This window comes from Eubalaena glacialis, chromosome 4 (assembly GCF_028564815.1).
Source record: "Eubalaena glacialis isolate mEubGla1 chromosome 4, mEubGla1.1.hap2.+ XY, whole genome shotgun sequence".
Lineage (NCBI taxonomy): Eukaryota > Metazoa > Chordata > Mammalia > Artiodactyla > Balaenidae > Eubalaena > Eubalaena glacialis.
This window is the reverse complement of record NC_083719.1, coordinates 78,682,183-78,705,769: the sequence shown is the minus strand read 5'-3', so window position 1 is coordinate 78,705,769 and position 23,587 is coordinate 78,682,183. Positions and strand designations below refer to the sequence as shown.

The 23,587-nt window shown below is 38.4% G+C and overlaps 1 protein-coding gene across 2 annotated transcripts in view; it reads right to left on the bottom strand.

Moving 5' to 3' along the window:
• Positions 1–23,244, bottom strand: part of ERAP2 (endoplasmic reticulum aminopeptidase 2) — a 38,284-nt gene extending 15,040 nt beyond the window's left edge. Inside the window, exons 1-11 of one of the 2 annotated variants that reach the window (XM_061189476.1) lie at positions 23,206–23,244; positions 20,545–21,237; positions 16,911–17,049; positions 13,295–13,429; positions 11,366–11,486; positions 9,092–9,246; positions 6,118–6,231; positions 4,643–4,774; positions 4,277–4,408; positions 1,874–1,942; positions 684–859 (exon numbers count right to left, since the gene is read on the bottom strand). In XM_061189476.1, the coding sequence (XP_061045459.1) occupies positions 684–859; positions 1,874–1,942; positions 4,277–4,408; positions 4,643–4,774; positions 6,118–6,231; positions 9,092–9,246; positions 11,366–11,486; positions 13,295–13,429; positions 16,911–17,049; positions 20,545–21,095 (1,724 nt within the window). In that variant the 5' untranslated portion in view covers positions 21,096–21,237; positions 23,206–23,244. Of the gene's footprint in view, positions 1–683; positions 860–1,873; positions 1,943–4,276; positions 4,409–4,642; positions 4,775–6,117; positions 6,232–9,091; positions 9,247–11,365; positions 11,487–13,294; positions 13,430–16,910; positions 17,050–20,544; positions 21,238–23,205 lie in introns of those variants that run through there. The other variant, XM_061189477.1, reaches the window with a different exon arrangement.
• Positions 23,245–23,587: the final 343 nt, after the last annotated feature.

The following is a 23,587-nucleotide window of genomic DNA, read 5'->3' as shown; positions in this document are numbered from 1 at the left end:
CAGAAAAATTCTAGAACTGTTATTAGACAGCTAGATCCTTGGGAAAAAATAATAATCAAAAGAGCCAGCACGGATTCACTTGGATTATTTCATTTCAATTTAACCTCATTCATCTTATTGATAGGGCTAATAGATCAGAGGAAGGTGCACAGTGTTGTATATCTTGATTTTAGTAAAGCCTTTAACAAGTTTTCTCAAGACAGATGACAGTGTGGGTAATTGGATTTGCTTTTATTATTACCAAGAACATCATGTTTTAAGACATTACATTTATAGTCTCTTACTGAAAAACAAAAGAGAGTGGAAGGTCTTAGCATCTAATTTATCAAATAGGGAATGTCTTTTCTGATAAGGTGTATAGCTGTCATAACACTTCCTAGGTATGGGCCAGTCACACAATTTATTAGGGCCCAGAAGTCTAGTGTACAGTCAGGGTATATTATATTGGAAATATTACCGATGACCTTCTGCATCAGAACTGAGGTTCTAAAGGTGGCCCCAGGATTACTAAGAATGTGCCGCTCAACAACGCAGTCTGGGCTGATATCAAGGCTAGTTTAGGCCTTCGAGTCCTGTGTAGAAATAGCACCCCATAAAATTGCCAGAGAAGCTGAAAGAAAGCGAATGCGATCACGAGCAAACTGAGATGAGGTAAACTAGACCGACAGAAGGAAAGCAGTCACCTTTCCTGCAGGGCTCCCCACCCAGGGTCCTCTTTGAACACCCCGTTCAGGAAGCGCTCCTGCTGCAGTCTGAGTGAACGCCCTTCTCGGTTAACCACCACGAGGGGGATTCCTTTCTGCAGAGTCCATGTAGCCATCATCTGCTTCACCTCCACATTTTCCCGCAGAAAGGCCAGCTGAAATGACAAGTGACTTTGGTAACTCAAGACAGAGGAGAGAAGCCAGAGAGAGATGAGAAACTTCGACCTCCTTGGACGCTGGAAACATGGGTTGGACAGGAAGAGGGGACTCTGGCTGCAATCTCCCAGGGGAGCGATGTGGAAACTAGACCAGGGGCTGCCCCTCCCCACCCCGCCCAGGGCTGCTCTGCAAATTACCTGAAGTAGGGACGGGTGTGGGAGCTTGAGGGTTAACACAGGGCAGGAAAGATCAAGAGGAAGGGCTTGAGACTGAAGCCTCTCTCCTGCTCCCTTTCAAAACAGAAAAAAACCCCAAAAAAACAAAAAAACACTCTCCATTTTATTAACGACAGAATCCAGAGAAGTGGCTTAAGAAGAAATGTCTCTCTTTAGGGAAGCTTTTTAAAAATTCCAATAGAACAATATTATATCAATAGAGGTATATGGAATGGAGAACAAAACCTCTAGCTTTTTAGCTTCTAGTATGTATTGCTGATCACTGAGTGATGCTGAATCTCCCTTTAGAAACTATAATGGATGGGATCACCATAATGCTTTTTAAAAAGTTTGCCTTTTCTTTTTTCCATGATGACTTTCTTTTCTCTCTCCTCAAATGCTCCAATAACTTCCCAGAAGTAAACAAAAAGACAGGGCCTCAAGAAAGCCATTCACTCTATTTCCAAACCTAACAGATTTGGTTTGGCATTTTTCAGAGCCTAGAGGATGCCAGTGCAGCAGTAACCACTCAGAAGAATTTTGAGCTGAGATATTTTTAGCTAGCAGCGGGGTTGTGGGAAAGCCGAATTATAACAACAAAAATATAGTAGTAACAGCGTCACCCCCCTAAATGGCCTGAGCATTGCTTCTTCAGGCAGCTTTGTTTCAAGGAAAACTGTGGAGTCTCTGTTTCTCTCCAGTTATTTAAAGGGACCGTTGGGCGACTTTACGCACTCACTTTGGGCCAGGTGGTGAGCCAAATCTCTTCTACTCTACAAGTCTCCTTCTACTTACTGTGCTGCTTGTTGTCTTGGAATCGGAATAACAAAATCCACCAGATGTAGAATCACTTTCTAAACAATCCTATAAAACAAGAGTAAAAGAGCACTGCCATTTTGGGCACTGATAGTTGGCTGAATATTCATATTAGACATGAACGTAGACATTTATTAGCATAGATCTATGAAAATTTAATTCATCTAAACATGGTAATAAGCATAGCAATTCATTAAAGAATACATAAAATTTACTCTTTTTGTTTTATATGTATAACTGATGTTATGTGACACGATGCTGAGTTAGGTATTCCCAGGAATTTATCATTTTCCTACCACAGTCTCTTTTTTTTTTTTTGGCTGTGTTGGGTCTTTTTTGCCATGCACAGGCTTTCTCTAGTTGCAGCGAGTGGGGGCTACTCTGGGCTTCAGTAGTTGTGGCTCACGGGCTCTAGAGCGCAGGCTCAGTAGTTGTGGCGCACGGGCTTAGTTGCTCCGTGGCACGTGGGATCTTCCCAGACTAGGGCTGTAACCCGTGTCCCCTGCACTGGCAGGCGGATTCTTAACCACTGAGCCACCAGGTAAGTCCCCCACAGTTTCATTTGGCATCAGAAGGGGGTCAACTAGAATTTAGGACCTTTAGGGGAAGTTTGGATGGGAGACTTCCCTGATAACTAGGAAGAAGTTGTGATGTAATTGAAAGAATGAATACTGGACTTAGAGTCAGAAGACAGATTTTAAGTAATGACTCCATCATTCACTTGGTATATGATCTTGAGCAAATCTCTCCCTTAGCATTAGTTTTCCCATCTGTAAAAATGGGGTAAGAATGCCTACCTTACCTTCTGGAGATGGTTATAAGCATGAAGTGACAAAAATTAACATAAGAGTGCTCACAGTTAACCTAAAAGAATCCTGTAATTATTGCCCCAATATCTCCTTTAATCCCCTTTACACCCGCTACCCACACCAAAGACAGATTCTTCCTTGCTGAAAAAAGGCTTGGTTGATGTCTACACACAGAGACACATACACAAGTACACATCATAGCAAAGGAGAGGGAGAAGGAGAGGGGAGAGAAAAGCAATGTAAGGCTTGCTGTTGACAACCTGAGGGAGAATTGTGGAGAAACAGCATCTGGATCAGCTGCAAGAGGTGATGAAAATGGATAAGGAGCATCTTTATAAGTATTACAAAGGATGGTGTAATTTGATCCCCTTTAGGGTTTTCAAGAAATGGGGGTAAAAGATTTGAGCTACTTTGAAAAAAATTTTAATTACTCGCATTTGTCTCTTTGACCACAAACTCACACATAAGTTAAACCTTGAGGGTCCAGACTTAATAAGGACACAGAAAAATCAAATGAGATAATGCACATGAAGTTTCTTTTTAAACTGTGAAGTGCTATACAAATATTGAACAATATTATTATTGTCCCTGGGACATACGTGCTTATAAAGGAGAGAGGACCTCTTCTGTGTACAATGACTTAGGGTTCTTCTACCTGCAGGCACAAGCTCTGCCAGTTCATTACTTCTATAACAAAGTATTGTCCTTGTATTTGAAAATCTAAGAATATTTTAACAATGATTAGAATCATCTGAGTTGACTGTATGTTTTCTCTGTCTTACCTACTATACTACATGAATCCCAATGACAGAGAGACCATATGTTCTTTAATCAAGCATTAACTGATTATAGGGTCAATAGAATGCTAAGGGCCTGACATGATTCTTTCTCTTAAGCAAATTTTGTTTATTATTATCATTGTTATTATTGAACCAATGGAAACCAATAAAAGAGAATGTCACTGGATGGAACAGATTCATAAGTGCACTTCTAGGCATTCAGCCGAAAGGCAAACCAATGAGGGCTGGAGCTGTCTATAAGGAGGAGGTGAAATCTCAGCTAGATCTCAAAAGATGGACAGCACCTGAATTGTTGGAAAGAAGAGAGAGCACTTCAGGTAGCAAGAGCACTAGAAACAGAGGCATGATGACAGGGATTGAACAGGATTTCTTCCTATGAGGGAGGAGGTGTGTCTCACTCAACAGAGAATACAGGTTGGGAAATACATTTGAGCAAGTAGAGGTCAACCTTAAATTTGGGAAGAGAAGATCAGGTGTTACATGAAGGAATTACAAAGTCATGAAAGATTTGGGAAAAAAGACAAAAGTGTAGGCTCAACCATAAAAGGGAAACCAATGGTCAAATATTGAACCCTTGGGGCTAAACTAGTGTGGCATCTTGGTCTAGTAAGGTGCCAGAGGAAAAAAAGAGGTGCTGCCTGCTTACCCTTGGCAGTGTGGCAAGTGAAATAAACATTTGTTGCCTGACAATATAACTATTTATAAACCTTCATAATTAGCTTGTCACTTTTTAGGCTTAACAGCAGTCTACTGTAACTTAACAGAGGACTCACATTTGACAAACTGCTCCACAAATCATCATTCTTAGCATTTCTATAGCTGAACTTCTTTAAGTAGTGAATAATTCCTTTCTTGAATTTCTCCTCACTCAGAAAATCCTTGAGCATATTCAAAATACAAGCTCCCTAAAATACAAACAAAAGCAAAGAAAAAGAAGATAAAGGAAAAGGTAGCATATGTTTTTAAAGGAAGCTTACATTTTATGGAACACGTGTAACGTCTGATAAATGAACAGCAAATAAAATAAAAAGTGAAACAGGTAGCAATAACCTGGCACAAACAACTTAAACTGTTGATGTACTGGCCTCATTATATTTCTCCCCAAAGCAAAGCTTCCACTAATCCACAGCATTTACTACCTTTTTATAGGAAACAGCATCAAACATTTCCTTTATTTGAGTAGAAGTTTCTGCTTGATTGGAGATAGGACGGGATGAATTTAATGAATCTCTTTTAATTACTTCAAAACACGTGTTCAGAAAATCGTCATCCTAAACAGGAGAGAAATTTTTTTCAATTTCCATTTGACATTCTCAAAGCAATAGGAAACACGATAGGTTTTATAAGATATTCTCAGAAGTAGAAGCACCTTACAAGGTGTTTTTTTCCCCTTATATAGTCCCCTTTCACCAATTCTCTATTTTGTAAAGGTATAAATTCGACATTCCCTCAGATACTGCCTGAATGTTTACCATGAGCCAAGCCCTTCGATACAAAAATAAAACTAAGTTTCCCATTTAGTGAACACGTGCCATGTGCCAGGATCTTACAACCATCATCTGCAATCCTTTCAACACCCTGCAAGGGAGATGCATTATATACATTTTACAAGTGAGAATGTATGAAGCTTTGGGATTAAACCACAGATTCAGCACATAGCAAATAAGAAGACACTGACTTTGAATCCATGTCTGTCTGTAATTGTACTGGACCAAATGTCTACCTCAAAGAGCTAATTATCCATTACTAACTACCTTGATATGTGCTGTTCGGACCCTCTGGTGTCTATTAAAAAAGACATGTTTGAAGAAATCTTTTCACACATTTTGGGGAAATTAACTAACCCTTTGGAAATTCTGGAGGAGTGTGCCCCCAGTCATGCTCAATTCAGGTTACATGCCAAGAACTCTGCACAGGATCTATAGCCATGGGCATTGTCTTGTCCTATATCATTGTATACGGACAGTGATACTTTCCTCTCATCCCACATACACAGCTGTATATTTGTGCTATTTTCATTCTCTATCCACAAACTTTAGGGTGAGGGATTTATGTTGACTGTTCTCTAAAACCTCCAGTGTCTCATCCAGTTCTATCATCTGTGTTATGTGCCTCCCACCCCATTCATATGCTGAGGTCTTAGCCCCCAGATTGTATTTGGAGATAGTGCCTTAAAAAAGAGGGGACTGAATTAAAATGAGGCCATTAGGGTGGGCCCTAATCCACTCTGACTGGTGTAAGAAGAGGAAATTTAAAATCTCAGACACCAGAGATGTGCGAGCACGAGAAAAGACCATGTGAGGACACAGTGAGAAGGTGGTCATCTGTAAGCCAAGGAGAGAGGCTTCAGAAGAAACCAAACCTGCAGACACCTTGATCTCAGAGTTCTAGCCTCCAGAACCGTGAGAAAATAAATTTCTGTTGTTTAAGCCACCCAGTCTGTGGAATTTTGTCATGGCAGCCCTAGCAAACTAATACAACCTGTTTACACAAAACAAAACACCATAGATTCAAAGACTCAATGCTATGTTCTCTTTGGCATTCTCTAAAAATTTTAGCAGTAAATTAATGATTCCTTAGGGCATACAGTATGACATACAAAATTGTGACTTACAAATTGTAGCTCTGGATATGTGACGTTAACAGAGATAAGTTCCATGTATGTTGCAAAACCCTCATTGAGCCAAATATCATTCCACCATTCCATTGTAACCAGGTTGCCAAACCACTAGGAGGAAAAAACTCAATGTTATTAGAAGGTAAACAAATCTAAAAAATTATTAACTATAGCAAAAAATATAATGGGCGGTAACTTCTTTCTTTTAGTAGCTGAGGTCTCTTCTCTATCTTTGCTACCCTTTTCTCTCCGCACAGCCTCCTTCTACTGATTTCCCTGCCTTCGCCTCTCTCCACATTTTTGCTTCCTTCACTTCTCTTTCTTTTGTGTTCATATTGTCCCCAACTCCCCAGCTTCCATTATATCCTCACTATACTTCCTAGATATTAGATTTAATATTAAGGAAGAAAATGAGACATTTTGTAGGGTACATTTTGCACAATAAGTATAATCTCACCTTGTCACTGACTTATGGTGATGGTCTAAGGGGAAATATAAGCCAAAATATTTTTGGTGAAGTCACCTTTTTATATTAAGTAGCAGGTACTTAAAAGGATAAGAATTCATTTAGGACTTTCAGATTGTTACACAATATTAGTGATGACCAAATTTACTTGTTGTCCTCTACCCCAATTTACTTCTAGGGATTAACTTGGCCACTAAGGTGAATAGAAATCTGAGATTTTAAATATATATAAATAAAATTAAAAGGATGCAAAAAGATAATCTAAATAGAAATTTACCCTTGACCTATATTTAATCTGTAACACATTTTAAATATTATTATTTTTATGTATTATTATATTTTATCTATTTGGCCTTTGTCATATTAGTGTCTGTCCGGTTTATCTATTTTAGGATTGCAGTCTCCAGAAAGACTGGAAGCTTAAACAATAAGATTCTAAGATTCAGAAGAGCCTTGTTACAGTTACAGAACACAAATCACTAGATCTGTAGCTTCTAGAAACAGTTCAAGCTCTATACCTTTTCTTACAGCCCTCAGATCATATTGCAAGTGGGCTCCAATCTTCTGAGGGGGTTCTGTGAGAAGGGACAGCGGGTGTTTCCTCAGTTTGAGAAGTGATGAACACAAGAAGTACAAGCTGGTTATGGTCATTTCACCAGTCAGTAAAAGTAGTTTATTCATTCATTCAATAAATATCTATTGAGAATCTACTATGTTCCTGGCTCTATACCATATGTTAGAAATACAAAGATGTAAGTAAGATAGCCACTGCCTCAATACAAATGGTGGAGGTCAACTGGTAGACATATGCATGCAATAAAGCATTATTGGCACTATGATCTGTGTCTGTACAAGGGACAGAGGAGATTCCAGAAGGAAAAAATCAGTTTTGCTGGGAGAGTGTGTAGAATAACTGGGAAATGATTCATTTCCTTAGTCTTGCAAGTGGTCCTCAGGAATATTGGAAGTGGGGTGTGCGCTAAGCAGATCAGGTAGCAGGAGCAAAAGCATAGAGGAATGATACAACCTCGCCTGTTCAGGTAATGGCAGGTAGTCTGGGATGGCTAAAGCTAAAGGTGTCGTTCAGAGATGAGGCTGGAGAGGTGGAGGCGAGCCGGGTCCTGGGGGCCTTGTTTGCCACGCTATGGATCCTTGACTCACCCAGGCATTGAGAGTCTTTGCCAGGGTTTTACACAGAGGAGTGACATAGTCATATGGAGATTAATGGGGAAACAAAATAGTCAAGGCCAGGGGGCGTGCTGCTTCAGCCCTGAACACTGCGTCCCCATAAAAGAGAAACTATTAAAGGAAGGCCTTAAGGGAGGATGGAGCCTCAAAAGTAGAGCTCTCTGATTATTTCCCTATGAACATTGGGTAGAAAATTAGGAATACCCAGACTCAGTTAAGTGCTTTAGAGCTTCCAGAGACTAATGATCAAAACCCCTAAGATGGGCCAGAGGGGAGATGCTAAACCAGAGAAAGCTGTTCATATGTTCTCAAAATACAGCGCTGAGCATGGCTCCTATGTAACTGGGTTCTTAGTTTGCTGCTTAAAAAAAAACAAACAAAAATAAACAACCCCCGCCCCTTATTATTATTATGGTCATGATAAAGGATAAAGTTAAACATTTAAAAATAAGAGATTTTACCAGCTTCTACAATGGAATGATATTTGCCTACATGGTAAAAGAGAATTTCCAGTGCCTTTAATAATTCACTGCATAATGGGGAATTTTCAGAAATGAAATAGAGTGGAAAAAGTCTCTGATATCTGTAGAGCTAGTTTTACTGTTTCATATTTGTATGTAATACAGTGTTGATAGATGGGCCTTGGAAATCTTATTCTGCAAGAAATGGTAGCAGTGGTGGTCATTGTCACCATCATTAATAACTAACACTTACTGAGTACCTACTACATGACAGACATAGACACTTATCTGTAATCCTCACAACGGTTTCAAGAAGCAGGAGCTATTATGAACTTAATTTTATAGACGAGGACACTGAAGTTTAGAGAGTTAGGTAATGTGTCCAGGGTCAGCAGCCCATGAGTACATGGACTTGAAAATACTTCATTATGGCTGAATAATCACAGATTCCAACTGAAAGGAGATTGATTTTGCCCGAGATTGGAATGCCACCGTATTAGAGGGTATAAAGGGAAATATTTTTAATAGAAATCTCTATTTGTAGGGTTTCTAATTCTGTGCTTTATGTATCTGCATGGTCTTCACTTTTCTTTGCTAAAAGACATTTGGAGGCTTTGCCTTGAAGGGTTTTAGAGGATATAGTGGCCACTTCTCTTGTGATAAAATTCCTGTATGAGACCCATTGTCTAGAGATTGAACATTCTTCTACTTGACGTATTATGTTTGGCTTGATAATCCCTAAGGTCCCCTCTAGAAGTAAAATGACATGATTTTACGTTGTTTCAGGGATATTGGTGGTGGTCTGCATAATGCTCTTTTGAACGGATGCTAAGAGAATGTCACGAGTGCCAGGTACCTGGTGTGCTAGTTCATGAGCTATGACTTTGGTGACCCACAGTTTATCAGAAGTAGAAGAGGTCTTGGGATCAAAGAGCAGTGACGTCTCTCTACATGTGACAAGGCCCCAATTTTCCATGGCTCCACTTTCAAAGTCAGGAATGGCAACTAGATCTAAGAAATAAGAACAACCACACTTGATCATTATGGCTTCCACACCAGAAGTGGGATTTGCTTCCTCCTCAAATATGTTATGATCCTTTCAGTATACATAAGCAGATTTTCTGAAAACATCAAGAGTGTCTTAACATTGATATGGTGTCTTGTAGTTGCTGAAAATAATCAGTAACCATTATCAAGCAGAATAAAGTCTATCAGTAAAGTTTTGGTTGTAGGTGAAGTAACCTATTGACATTTAACCACTTTTTCCTAAAACTAAACTATGAAAATACCTTGAGTGCATTACTGTTGAGAAAAAAATTCATTTTAAAACTCTCCTATTGTATTTTATATTAATACTACAGAAAAACTTTGAAAATATGAGGTATCAAATAATTTCTAATATGTCTGGAATTCAACAAAACATATAATGAACTCACTTCTACAAATAAGAAAAAAAGGGGATTTTAATTTCAGGGGAACACCTTTTAGGAGCATCTCTATAGTCAATATTTCAATCAATATTTCTAGTGCATACAGCCTCTAAGTGTCCTTCTAAGGCAGTAGAGGAAAAAAGCTGTAGGTATCACTTCTTTCTGACCTCAATTTCCTTTTCAACATTGATATTTCCTCTACTTCTTGACAAAGCCTTAGGGAAAAAAAGTGAAATTTAATCATGTTTAAGCAACTCAGATATAACGTAATTTATATCATATCTGTGTGTGAGTGTATATATATATATATATATATATATATATATATATACCCTCTGCCAATGACTTCATGTAGATTAGAAAACTTCTGGCTAATATTTAATCTTGGACTTCTTTCTGTTTATTCTGCCAGGCCGTATTGGAAAAAAATACTGCTCTTTGGCTGAAAAGAAAGGTTAATTTTTTAAAAGTTTGAAATAAATCAAGTCACTTGGCTTGCAATTACAATGTCTGGAATTAGTATTGGTTAATTCTAGTGGATAAAATCAAATATTTATAATGCAATCAAAAAGTAAACTAGCACTAGTAAAGATTAGTATTCATTAGCACTTCAAATGTGGGAATGACTCCTTTTCTAAATTGCATTGATGATTTTATATTAGTTATATTATTTCCCAAACCCATTAGAAATGCTTATATCTGCTCTATTTTTTCCTAAGCTGCATGTTTCCTTTCAGTTAGTTTTATTTTAAATACATTCACTTCATATGATCTTCAAGGTTGCATTTTTCAAGAGCAACTTAAGATTGTTGATAGCTGTTATTTGATCTTTCCTTGATTTTTGACAGAGGACAGCAGTGGACTGTGGGTAAACTGATTTAGTATATCCGTACTAAAAGGTGTATAGAACCTGTGCTATAGTAATACAGTGAGACTCAGGAACTGTAGAGACAACCCCCTGGAGATGTCTTCTGATGGCCCCTTTTAACTCTCTAAAACTGTATGGAGGTTGGGCAGGAAAGTGGAGGAAGGACATGATAAGGTGTGTGTTCTAAAGTCCCAAAGAAAAACAATGTTTTGTCATTGTCAGAAACTCTAAAAATTAATCTATATAAGTTATAAAATTTAAGTCATGGTTTTTATATATTCTGCAACATAAAAATCACAATTTTTATTTTTTAAGATAGAAAATTAAAACCAACCAAGGTAGACTGTGTGTATTTTCTCATATAAAGATCTATGACTACTACATTCAAATTATCTATTTCCTCCAAATCTTTTTTTTTTTAAGTCTGTGCCACAGTCTTATCTTCTAGCCTCAGACACACGGTAGATAACAGATGGAGGGACAATTTTCAGCTATTTACATAAACCTTCAGCAACTTTTATAAAAGATTGTTAGTCTTGTACAAATATGGTATAGAAGAAAATATATGCTCTAGAAAATTCATCCATTTAAATCTAATATAAAATGCAGATATTTTGATATTAAACCTTATAAAAGAATAGAGAAATGAACCACAGTACTTGGGCTTCTCATAATACTTTATTTTCTACACTCTAGGACCATCTCTGAGGTACAAATTATTGCTTTCTGGGCTAACTGAACATCATCAGTGATCACTGAAATCACATACTAAGAGGGACGAAATCAAAGTATGTTCTAAAAATAAAGATGATGATGTGGAATTTGAACCTACCCAGTTTTGCGAGTGGATAGTGGATATCAAAGTAATTTTCGTAGAAGTCCAGCAGCTTCAATGATGCTTCCAAAGCATAATGTGTTTGACTCCATTTGTCTGGGGCTGCATGGATGGACACCTGGGAAATGTTGGTGGGAAGAAGTGGTCTTTGAAGAACAGCTCCTTTGCACAACTCCATTCCTAACAGCCCTCACCCAAACAAAGGCAGACTGCATTTTTCAAGAAATTATTGAGATACCGTTAAACATGTTGTCCACAGGGGATAAGATGTTCTGTAAAGTATTAAAGCAAGAATCACTCTTGAAAATTATAAACAACCCTGTATTTTCTGTTACAGTACATTCCCTAGGTGCTAATCTCTACATTTTAAGCTATATAAATCCATCACCTCATGAGAGCCCACTTCAGTTCATCACCATCATGTACTCTAGCACTTGAGAATAAACCTTCCAAAATTATGACCACCAATACAATTCAAATGAAACATAATTCTATGAGGTGGAAAGCCTTCATGAACTTATTGGAACCACCCTCTGTCGTGTTTTCTTTTCTTTTCTTTTTTTTTTTTTTTTTTGATTATTGGGGTTTTTAAAAATTAAATTAAATTAATTTATTTTTATACAGCAGGTTCTTATTAGTTATCTATTTTATGCATATTAGTGTATATATGTCAATCCCAATCTCCCAATTCATCTCACCATGCCGTGTTTTCTTTAAACTCAAAAATGCCCAAATATGTTCATTGACTCCCTGCAAACTATTAGCTATTAAGTGGAAGAAATAAAGTTAGATTCCAATCTTCTTGGGTTTCAAGTACAGTGTTGCTCTCATTTCATAATCTGCTTTCATGCTCTGAGTTAACTGAAGTTCCTCAGAAATTTTATAAGAAGGATATATTAGTGACCACAGTGGCGTACCAGGCACTGTGCTAAATGCACACATGTAAAATCTAATTTAATCCTCTCAATCACCTCATGAAATAGGTGTTATTGTCTTCATTTTACAGATGAAGCAATGGAAACACATGGAGATTAAGTAACTTGCTTCAAGCCCCCCGTGTAGAAAATTGTAGAGCTGGGATGTGAATACAAGGAAGCTGACAGGACTCTGTCCTCTGAAGTAAAGTGCCATCTGACCTCTCACACATCTATATCTCTGCACATATATATATGTGCAGAGATGTATGTAGACACATTGCTGATAACATGTATCTACATATCCAAAGGTATAATATGTATGGAAATTGTAATAGCCATTTTATTGCTATTTATCATAAGCATTATTTTATGTTTCTTTGAATATGTTTTTATGTCTATAACTTGGTTCCTCAGGGTAAGGAGTTCTTTTTTATTTTTCATATCTTCACTGATAGTCACGAAACTTTATAATTATTGGGTACTGTAAATTTTTGTAAACAATGAACGCTCTAAAAATTATGAAGACCTCCTTTCATTGAGGAAATAAAGTTATAGAAAACAATTGGAAACAATGTAAGTGTCCTAGAATAAGATGCTGATTAAAAAATCCTTATGGTACCTCTATGTAGTAGAGTACAATACTATTAATTATTAATATTATAGAAATATTTAATGGCATTTAATTTTTATGGCATATTATGGTGAGCTAAAACAATCATATATTATTTTGTAAAAAGTATATATAGTTATATACAGTATATACTGTTACTATATACACTCATATACTGACAGACTGATAAAAAATACTTGGAAGGCTGACACAAATATTACCAGTAATTATATCTTGGTGATGGGATTGTAGGTAACTTATTTTATTTTTTATCTATCTCTATTTTTGTAAATAAGCATGATACTTTGATAATAAGGAAAATAACCTTAAAATAAAGAAAAGCTCATTGCCTTCAGGACATTATTCTGCACTGTGTATGAAATGAGAACCCAAACTCACCTTGACCCCTGACGAGGCTGTGCCACTCACAGAGTTGAAATCACAAACTATGTAGGCTACAAGGTACGTACTCATTTTTACAGTAGTTTCAAAATGATCTTCCAAGAGGCCTCCTTCAAGTTCAATTGTCTTAACCTACAGGAAGGGAAAGAATCAGTATTTGAAAACTGGAGTATTTTACAAGAATGCCTACGACGTAGGCTACGTAAGCTAGAGGAAAGCTTGATGTTCCGAAGGACATGTGATGCCCTTATAGGAGATCAGTGGACCCTTCACAACATTCTGTGGCTTCACCTCCCTCTATTTCTATTATCTCTAGACTTCCTCGAAGACACAATGTACTACTTTTGGGATCTCAAAATGATATCTATTTTGTTGCTTGAAAGCATAAAAATATCTTAGATGCTTCTGCTTTCTTGAGATGCAATAATCTCCAATACTGGCATCAGTTCAAGATTTGTACTTCTAAGCAAAAATGCCAGAGAAGAGTCCCTTTCCCTTTGTTATATAATAAATAAATCTCTGTTGCAGAAGGAAATGGGAAGCAAAACTGTGCTAGATGTTTTGCATTATCTTTTAATCCTCCTATTATTTGTGTATGAGGTAGGTGTTATTTCACAGGTGAGGAAACAGACTCAGAAATGTTAACTGAATTGCCCAAGATCACACGGCTAGTTCCACAGCAGGACCAAGATGTGGATGTGACGGTGTGACTCTAAAGCCATTGCTCATTCTTTCACTCTCTGTGTGACAGCTTGAGTCATAGTCTTATTTTATCTTCGCTCCATTGATTCAGCAATGAAAGCGGTCAGGCCAAGGAGATCATTAGTGATTTGAGCTTCTGCCTATCTACTGAGGAAGTAAAGAGTTTTAAGCCTATAGACTGGTCAGCCGCATCCATCAAATTCACTGAGTAATTACTGAATTCTATCTTTATTTGCCCTGGATAGCTTGTCCCAGAGATGGTCTTCACCACGGTATGATGCCCCTAAATTCTGAATGGACACAGATCCAGTCATCTGAAAATACTACTTTCTTCAAATTGAAAACAATTCTTAGACTGGCTTGTGCTAACCACGGACTATTGAGCATATTTTATGTGTTTGTATAAGATTGCAGTTTGCTTTGGCGAGAAAAAATAGCTTGAAGTATTATCATAAACTGCCTTGCCTACGTCAATGACAAATGTGTGTGCTATTAAATTCTACAGAATTTGATTTTACAGAGTTCTATCAAAAACTCAATTCCTAAGTTTCAATAAAGCAGGAAACACTGACCAAATACTCTAGGAAAGGTGGCAGCATGCATAGGGCTGTAAGTTTTACCTCTGTCCAGCAAGTTAATTTTGTCTAACAATAATCTTTTTTAGGGGTCTGATTCAACCAGAGTTCTATGGGTACATACTCCTAGCAGATGAGAGGGTTATGGTAGGAGCTGGAGAGGGGACGTTATGACTGTGGTCCTCTGACCAAACTCAGCAGCAAGACCCTTTAGTCAAGTGTGTAGATGGGTGAGAGGAGGAAGGGGAAAGGTTGTGGGACTGTGGGGAAACGAGTCTGTGACACTGGATAGCTGGTGGCAGAGACAGGAGACAGGTGGGCATTCCCTCTGATTTCTCCCCTCCCCCCCAGATGAAGACGTTGTCCACGGAGGCTGAGTTTTGTTCAGGAACCTGGAGTGACCCATGTTGATCAACATTGCCTTAAATGGAAGTATTTGGGCTGTTAGTGTAAGTCCTTCCAGGATGGTGATGTAAGCTCTAAGTATAAAACACTTGTTGCTCGAGAAGGATTTAGCTGTCTTCTCAATTTTGGCAGGATTCTACTTGCACAGCAAGTGTCACCAGCAGGTGTGTGTTCCCTTAAGGAATGAAGGGGACAAAGACATGCCCAGAATATATGCTGCCTCTACTAGTGCCTGGCTGACCACCTCACTTCCTAGTGTTCTTAACTTGTATTCCTACATTCTTAACTAAACAAATTGAGAACTTAGTATGTGTTGCTTCTTCTCACCAGTCCACAACCCATCTTAAGCGCTGCAGCTATTATCCAAAGAGTATGATTGTAGCATTACTTCCGTTCTCCTTTTTTTGGATCACCATGAAAACCTGGGTTGGGCATGTCAATGAGAAGCAGAAACTTAAGGCAATATTTGCTGAAAAAGGTATGATCCAGAGAACTGGCCCAGTTAACTGAGGCAATACAAAGTTCAAGGATTATATGAAATATTTTCAAAGTTTTCACTTATTTTTCCTAAATATGAGAAGTTACTGAAGGTTTCTAAAGATAGAAAACTGAGATTCTAATATAACGAACTGACAATTTATGTTTGCATCACATCTTAATTAAAAGGCATTACTAACTGTATTTTTACTTTATCCTCCATGATTATTCATGTGAAAAATTCTGTTAATAAAAAGCTGCCAGGAAAGAGACTGAACTACCCTTAAATGAACATTCGGTTCATAGAAAGAAGACTTGGAGCTAAGTAGCAAATCCTTTTTACCTGAAATTGAGTAGGCAAATTAAATTGCTGTCTGTATGATCATGGAAAAGCTGTGGGATATATGTCATGTGGAGTTGTCACTTTTCCCCTTGATCTGCTCTGCAAGTATTTCAAAGCAAACACTTTTCTAGCATGAAACAGAAATCTGGGGGAAATTCAGCTTCTAGCTTATGGGCTCATTTCCCCCCTTCATCCATAGAGGACAGTCACCGTGGAGGGCAGAGAGGAAAATAGGGTGGAGTCACTGGCTGGGTTATGATGATCTGGCTGCTTTCTGAGCTCATCCTGCTGAAGCACTGCCAGGAGAGCCTCTATTTTTATCCTACTTTCTAAGTAGCAATGGGGAAATATTTTACATTTCGTTCAACAGCTCAAAAGGCAAGCATATCATTAGTGAGGAAATATCAAATGAGGCTCAGTGTCTACTGTGTCATTCAGAGTCTCTGCATTTTGAGTATAAATATGACTCAAATAAAAGTGTTCAGAGGTCTCTCTCAATTAAAAAGTTTATAACTATGATATATAATTTTCATAAATAATTTTAAGCACTACTCGTGGAACTTAAAAAAAAAATTTCTACATTATATCACAGACTACTAGATCAGAATTTCCAGGATGGGGCCCAGGCAAGCTTCTCTAGATCTTTACCACTCCAAATGTGGTCTCTGGACCAGCAGCAGTGGTATCACTTGGGAACTTGTTAGAAAGTCAGAATTTTGAGCTTTACCTCAAGAACAACTGAATCAGAATCTGAATTTTAACAAGATCCTCAGACAACTCATCTGAAAATTAAAGTTTGAGAAGTGCTGTTCTGGGTGATTCTGAATTTCATCGCTAGCCAAGTAACACTGATTTAAAAGAACTCTGCTTCCATATAAACACAAGTAAAATATAAATCACTTTATTTAAAAAATAAAGCTTCTTGTGAAACAATGCCCAAACAGAATGATGTTAAAATCTAGATGGATTGGGGTAATGTAATGTGTAGATGGATCAAAAATAAATTAATGGCTTAAGTCCTGAAAACAAAAAAAATATTAAAACACAACAAAACAAAGACCAAAGTTCATTTTGAGAGCAATTCCCCAAAGTTTCTAAAATTGGCAAATACCTTTGGCATGTTGGATAGGGCAATGTGTCTGCTCTCTCTTCTTATCTTGATTGAAAAGTTGGCTTTGAACAGTGGTTCATCAAAGCAAGGGAAAGCCATTCGTGCCTGAGTTGGCTCAAAATCCGTTACTGCAATTGTTCTGTGAAAAGAAGTACATTACAGAAAGAATACACAAATGAAATTTTAAAAAAAATGAATTTGTACCTTCAGAACACAGCTTATCAGTCCTGGAGGTGATATGTTTGATTTCTCAAACTATAACCTTAGAGAATCCAGAATCTATTTTTGAAGAAAATGAGGGTAAAATTTTGTTTAGTAGCTGCCAATCATGAATAATGCATGGTGCTGGGCACTCTATTTACACAATCACCTTCATACTCATAGCAGAGAAGGATATTGAGGCTCAGAGAATTTGAGTGACCTTACCAGGACCCTTAGCTAGTAAATTTGTTGAGATAGTCATGCCCAATTTGACTTCAAAATTGACTAGGAAATTAGTAGTTTAGTGTCATCACTAAACCTGAGTGGGCCTCAATCAGACATTTGAATACCTGTGAGATGAGTGATGCCTTAGGTTGTGTTCCCAGGAAGCAGATCCTGATTTATAAGAACATGCTGCCAAGAGAAACAGGTAAAGGAGGGAGGGAAGCAGGACAGGGAAGAGGAAGAAGTCAGGCCAGGTGCCAGCTTCAGCTTCATCCCTGGGGATCTCTGGAGTGGAAACTACACCTTCAAGTTTTCCCCTACTGGAGGCAAGGAGCTGGGCTTTCATATTCTGTATCGTCATTGGCTAAGGGTCTTCCTGGGGGACCCAAGCTTCCCCCAAGACACGTCTAGCTCTCTCTGCTTGCCGGTAAAGCAGGTCCAGCCTTCAGACTATAACAGGTAGATAGATACTCTGACAAATCTCTATACCCCATCACCTTGATAATGCTTGAAATGATATAATTACAGATTTATTCTTTGGGCTTTAAAGCTTTAATTAAGCAGCAACTCTGGAGAGCATATTTTGATTGAAGAAGGAGAGCAGAATAGAAAAGCTCAAGGGACAGATAAAGGGTGAGAAGGGCCAGGAGGAGGAAAAAGAGGGCCTGTCACGATAATTTTGCCTCAGTCTACTGTATTTCTATAATACAGACTGGAAAAGTGAGACTGGGGAGCTAAATGATTTGTTTGGGGCCTCGGTGTTACTTGGATTCAGTAACAGGTCCTACAAAAGTAAAGGAATCCCAAGTACCTGGAATAATTTTTACTAATGTGAAATTTTGATTATAGTAAGTCTTACAATGGAAAAGCCAAAACTTTAAGATCTTTTTTGCTATTTACACAATTTCAGTGCTGCATGCAAAGTAGTGACTTACTGCTTCTCAAAGAATTATTGTTGACTGAATTATTTTTGTATTTTAAGTTAAGTTGTATGTGTATGCATGTGGGTGTGTATTGTGTGTGTGTGTGTATGAAAAAAAGAGAGAGAGGTAATAAAATGCTGTTGACACTGTCCTGCAAATCATCCTACATGCTAAGACCTACTAGGTGACTGAGTATGAAGAGAGCTGACTAATTAATCATAAGAAGAGTCAGAAATAGCCTGCAGTTAATTATGGGAGGCATGTTAATTTCCAAGCTTCTACTCTAAAAAAATCCCCCCTGTGGTCTCCCTCATCTCCCCAAATTATATCCTTAAAATGTATTTCTTTTAGGTGGAGGTTTTGTCTCTTGAAAAAAATGAAATAAACCATCACTGGTCACATGGTACCTCAGTGAGAAGTTGAGGTTCCTCAGGTGCTGGACCTGAGAACAGGCCTCTGAGAACTGAGGCTGCAACGAGGGGAAGCGTCCCCAGGGGAAGGGGAGGTGGGCCTGGGGAAGGGCTGTCCTCAGTGGACTGCTGGGGGCTGTGGGGTGGGCATGTGAGCTGCAGAGGGCAGTGAGCACCTGAAGTGGGGAAGGGGAGGTAGGCAGCAGACACTGCGGGGGCTAAAGTCGCCTACCAATATCCACTCTCCTTCTTCAGTTCCAGTAGAATCCTGATTTTGTCCAGGAAAGCAATCTGTCTGATGAAAAAGTCACTTCTCTAGATTCTTTTGCAACTTGGTGGGCATATGACTCGTTCTGGCCTAGTTGAAGTCATTGGGTGAGAAAGCTCGGTAAAAGGAGTCAGACTCAGCTGGAATGTTTCTTTTTGCATTTTTCCCTCCCCCATTTCCCCCTTTTCCTGCCTGTAATGTGGACTTGATGCCTAGAAGTGCAGAAATCATTTTGTATTAGGAGGAAAGTCATATGCCAAGGATGGCTGAGCAGAAAGATACAAGGAGCCTGGGTCTTGGATAATATTGGTAAACACTGTAGCAAACCTGGGATGCCCTACTTCTGGATTTCTTGCTGCATGAGAAAAACAAGTGTGTGGCAAAGCCATTGTATTTGGGGTTTCTCAAACTGGCAATTGAATGCAACTGATAAAATGTAAGAGAGCACTGAAACCAGACTCCTCTCCCCTCTGAGATGGACCCTGGCCCTGGACAGCCAAATCATCCCTTCTATGAAGCATCCTTGGTTCCTCTCTTTCTCTTGCCTTACATAGTCAATGTCAGCAAATTCTGTCTGTTTTACACTTGAAAACAAATGCCAAGTTCAATCACTTCACTCCATAAGCAGCACCACTAGCCTGGCCCAAGCCAATATCCTTTCTGGCCTGAACAATTGCAATGACCTCCTAAAAGACTAATCTGCTTCTACTTTTTCCTCTCTATGATGTACCATCAACATATAGTTGATCTTTATAAAGCATACATCACATCAGAACTTTCCAATGACTTCCCATGGCCCCTGAGTAAAAGCCTAAAACAAGAGGCTCTAAGCCTCTCTCTACATGATCTGACCCCTCTCTACTCTACTTCTCTTCTTCTCTCATTGTCCTTCGTCTCTCAATCACTCCCGCCTTACAGACTTTGCACTTGCTGATGCCTTTGCTGGGAACACTGTGCCCTTAGATGTCCTCATGAAAGTTCAGGTCTCAGTTTAAATGCACTTCCTCCTCACCAAGAACTTCCCTGACCACTCAGCTAAATTATTCCCAATCCCTAGTCTATATCTCACCACTATACATTCAGTGCCTAGAACGGTGCCTGGCACATAGCATGGGCTCAATAAACATGAGCTGATCAAATAGACCATATTTCTCAGTTCTCCAAACTGACTTGTTTCTGCCTTCTGGATTTGTCATGCTGTTTCCTGGGCAACGTACATGCTCTCATTTCCTCTCTCCCAACCCAAATTTTACGTACATTTCCTTTTGGTCTCAGATCAAGTCTAACCTCCTTTGAGAAGCCTTCCGTATTTCAGCTCTCTCTGCACTGACCATCCTTTCCCTTGGAGATAAACATGTCAGTCTTGTCATAGTCATATATTGGCCTTTCCTCCTGGTTATTCTCTCTCTAGCCACTTATGCCTCTGCATCCTGTGTTCCCATCTTTATTGTGATTTCCTTTAGGAATGGCAGAGCTTCTCCTTCTGAGTTTCCCCACAGTTTTTTGGGCTTTTCATAAATGACTACTGAAGCATGCTCCTGGCAAAGAGACATAACCCATAAGGAAAGTATCACAAAAGACTGTAAACAACTGGAGCTACATCTTACCTTGTTTCACCACCAAGAGTTCTGTATGTGCTTTTATAAAAGCCTTCAAAACCATCAGCTAGCTTGGCCTGGAAGTCAATAGCCACAGAATATCTCAGGTCAGCCATAAGTTTCTCTGGAACCAGAAGTGCAATTTGTTCATGAGCAGGATAACTCAAAACAGTTAGCTTTTCCCCTGGTTTCCTGTATCTCAAATCTTCCTCTGACTGAAGAGTAGCATTCATGATTTCAAGATCTTTGCTGTGCAAGATGATGAATTGGGTGGCATCTCGAACCAAGACTTCGATCTTCTCAGATGCAACAAAGTCCAGGGAGGTGAGATTTGGGTGGACAAAAAGGTCATAGTGGAGGGGAATGACCATGGTGGGGAGCCTTAGCTCACGCCAAGGAAATATTTCCCCATTGGTGGCTACTGGGAAAGCCCCACGGTCCTTGTTGAACTGATCAATAGATGAACTTGTGAACTGAGAACAAATACTTATTTGGATGACTGCTGAGCAGTAAAATCCTATGTAAATATTAAATATTAGTTTTCTGCGTGAATTAGCCATTACAGCAGCACGGAATACTAAATCTATTATCTAGAAGACAAGTTAATATCCAGGCTAAATCTCATAGTTCTCCATAGCACCGTGTTGGCTCCAGTTATGTCACTCAGGATCTGAACAATATGTTTCAATAAATGGACTTAACCTAGAAAGAAAAAAAAAACAAACATTTATAGCATGAAGAAAAAGATTTCAATTTATAAATATAACTTGAAAAATAGATGGGCATATGTGAATTGGACCAAATATCCACAAAATAAAGTAGAAATTGTTATCATCTGGGTATTATAAATAAAATTTTTTTAGAGCTCCATTGAAGGGACTCTGCCTTAAAATTACATCTATGGAATCCCCTCTGCATTCTGTGCAATGGGCAGAAGGTAGGTGTGTAAATTCATTGCATGTTGAGCATTCTTAACATTTGGTTACATCATTTTAAGAGTGTGTCTGGATACCTGGACGTAAACTGCACAGGTGTCTCTATTTTGTCTTAATAAGTCATGAAGAATGCTCAATATTCTTTGGATACCAGATATTACTATTATCAATGGCCTTGAACATCACCTATTTCAATAAATAACATTAGCTGAATGGCCCAATTCTATGGTTGCTGGTATAAAGGATGCTGGTCTAGCTAAGTGTTTACCCTCAGTTTATTTCCAATATATCAAAAGCCATGGAAATAAAATTTCATTTATAATATTCAAACAGAGTATTTTTTAAAGTTGCTTTGGTCTTCTTCATCTCAGGCTACCTTTGAAAACACAAATCAAACTGAACTCACTGCCTCTGTAAATAAAACTAAGACAATCTCTTCTCGTTAGAAGGGTAGCAATACAAAACATAAAATAAAGACAAACAATATATGTGGTTAATTTAGGTATTCAGTTCTGACACCCACCCTGTCACCTGTCTCTATTTACCTTCTCCCTGCTTCAACTTAAACCCATGAATGGTTTCCTTTCCTTTTCTTTTTTATCATTAACACATTCTTTTGAATTAATTGTCTAAACAGTTACTTCAATTTTCCAATTTGCAATATTAATGCAGATCAACAAATATTGTTAAAGAAACAAAGAAAAAGAAGAAAATAATGGTTAAATAACAACACTCCTCCCCTCTTTTTAGACAAGCATTAAATTATTGCTACCAAATCCCAATGTTCCAAGGGCCTCTGATACATCAAACCATAATTGGTCTATTAGTTTGAATTTCTGATGGTTTGAAAAATGAAATTCCTTATTTGTTAGGTCCTGGGCTTGGTAATCAGAGTGCCTGTGCCCCAACTCTAGCTCCATTGTACTTACCTGAATGATCTTGGGCAAATTTTCTGATTTTTTGAGCATCAGTTTCCTTGCCTATAAGATAGGGTAATGGTTGACACTAACATTGAGAAGATTAAGTGTAATAATTCATGTGAAGAATATGGCACAGCACAGCAACTAGCATGCAGGAAGCATGTAATGAATGTTGAACATTAAATTTTTATTGTGGTTACTATAACTCACATTCTCTGGCCTAAATTATGGCGCTTTGCCCCCCAACGTGTAGCAGACACACCCAAAGGAAGTTATATTTTTTTGGTAAGAGAGGAGAAAAAGGCCTTGATATTTACTCATGTAGTCTTTAACTTTAGAACTGATAAGAACTTTAAAGGCCAGCTAGTACAAGTCCTGAGTGTCCAGATAAAGAAACCGAGGGTGAGTGACTCTCCCAAAATCACATAGGAAGTTTGAAGGAGAATCGGGACTAAAATAGCAGTTCTTTGACCCTGTGTCTAATGGGTTTTCCATTATACTGTGCTTTAGCACTTTGAACAAAACATCCGGAGATTGAAGATATAAGAACTGCAACAAACATTTGGGGAAAGCTAAGAGAATCTCCAAAAGAGAGTGAGTCAGTTAAACAGATTCTTAAATAAAATCCTATCCTTAACTGCACTGCACGAACTTTCCAATACAGTAGTGCCAGATTCACCCACCTTCCCCAGATCCCCACCTTAGGCTGCAAGAGCTCCTCAAGACAGAAGTTTTATACCTTCAGTTCAGGTCATTATTCTCACTGAAAAAATAATGATTTTAAGACAAAGTCAAGAGAAATGTTGATGTGTTACCTTAATCAGGCTGTTGCAGATTTGAAGAGAGGGGAATTTCTTTTTGCTTTCACTTTCTATTAGGGTAAGATTCAGAAATTTGCATAACTGAAATTAACAAGCAGCTTCAGAGTAAAAGTCACACCATGGCAAGGCCAGGTAAGACTCCAGCGATCCCAGTGACTGCTGCTTCTGCTGTTTTATCCTCCCCACCCCCATGTCCCCAGGTGAAGCCTTCAGAACCTAGTTTTTTTGTGTTGTTTTGTTTTTTAATGCTGAGTTATTTTAAGACACGATCTTGAATTCCTCACTGTGCTGTGTCCATATTACCGTGAAATATGACCTCTGTCCATCCACCTGGAAAAGGTAACTCCCAGCCAGCTTCTATGGCCTTTAACAGAGA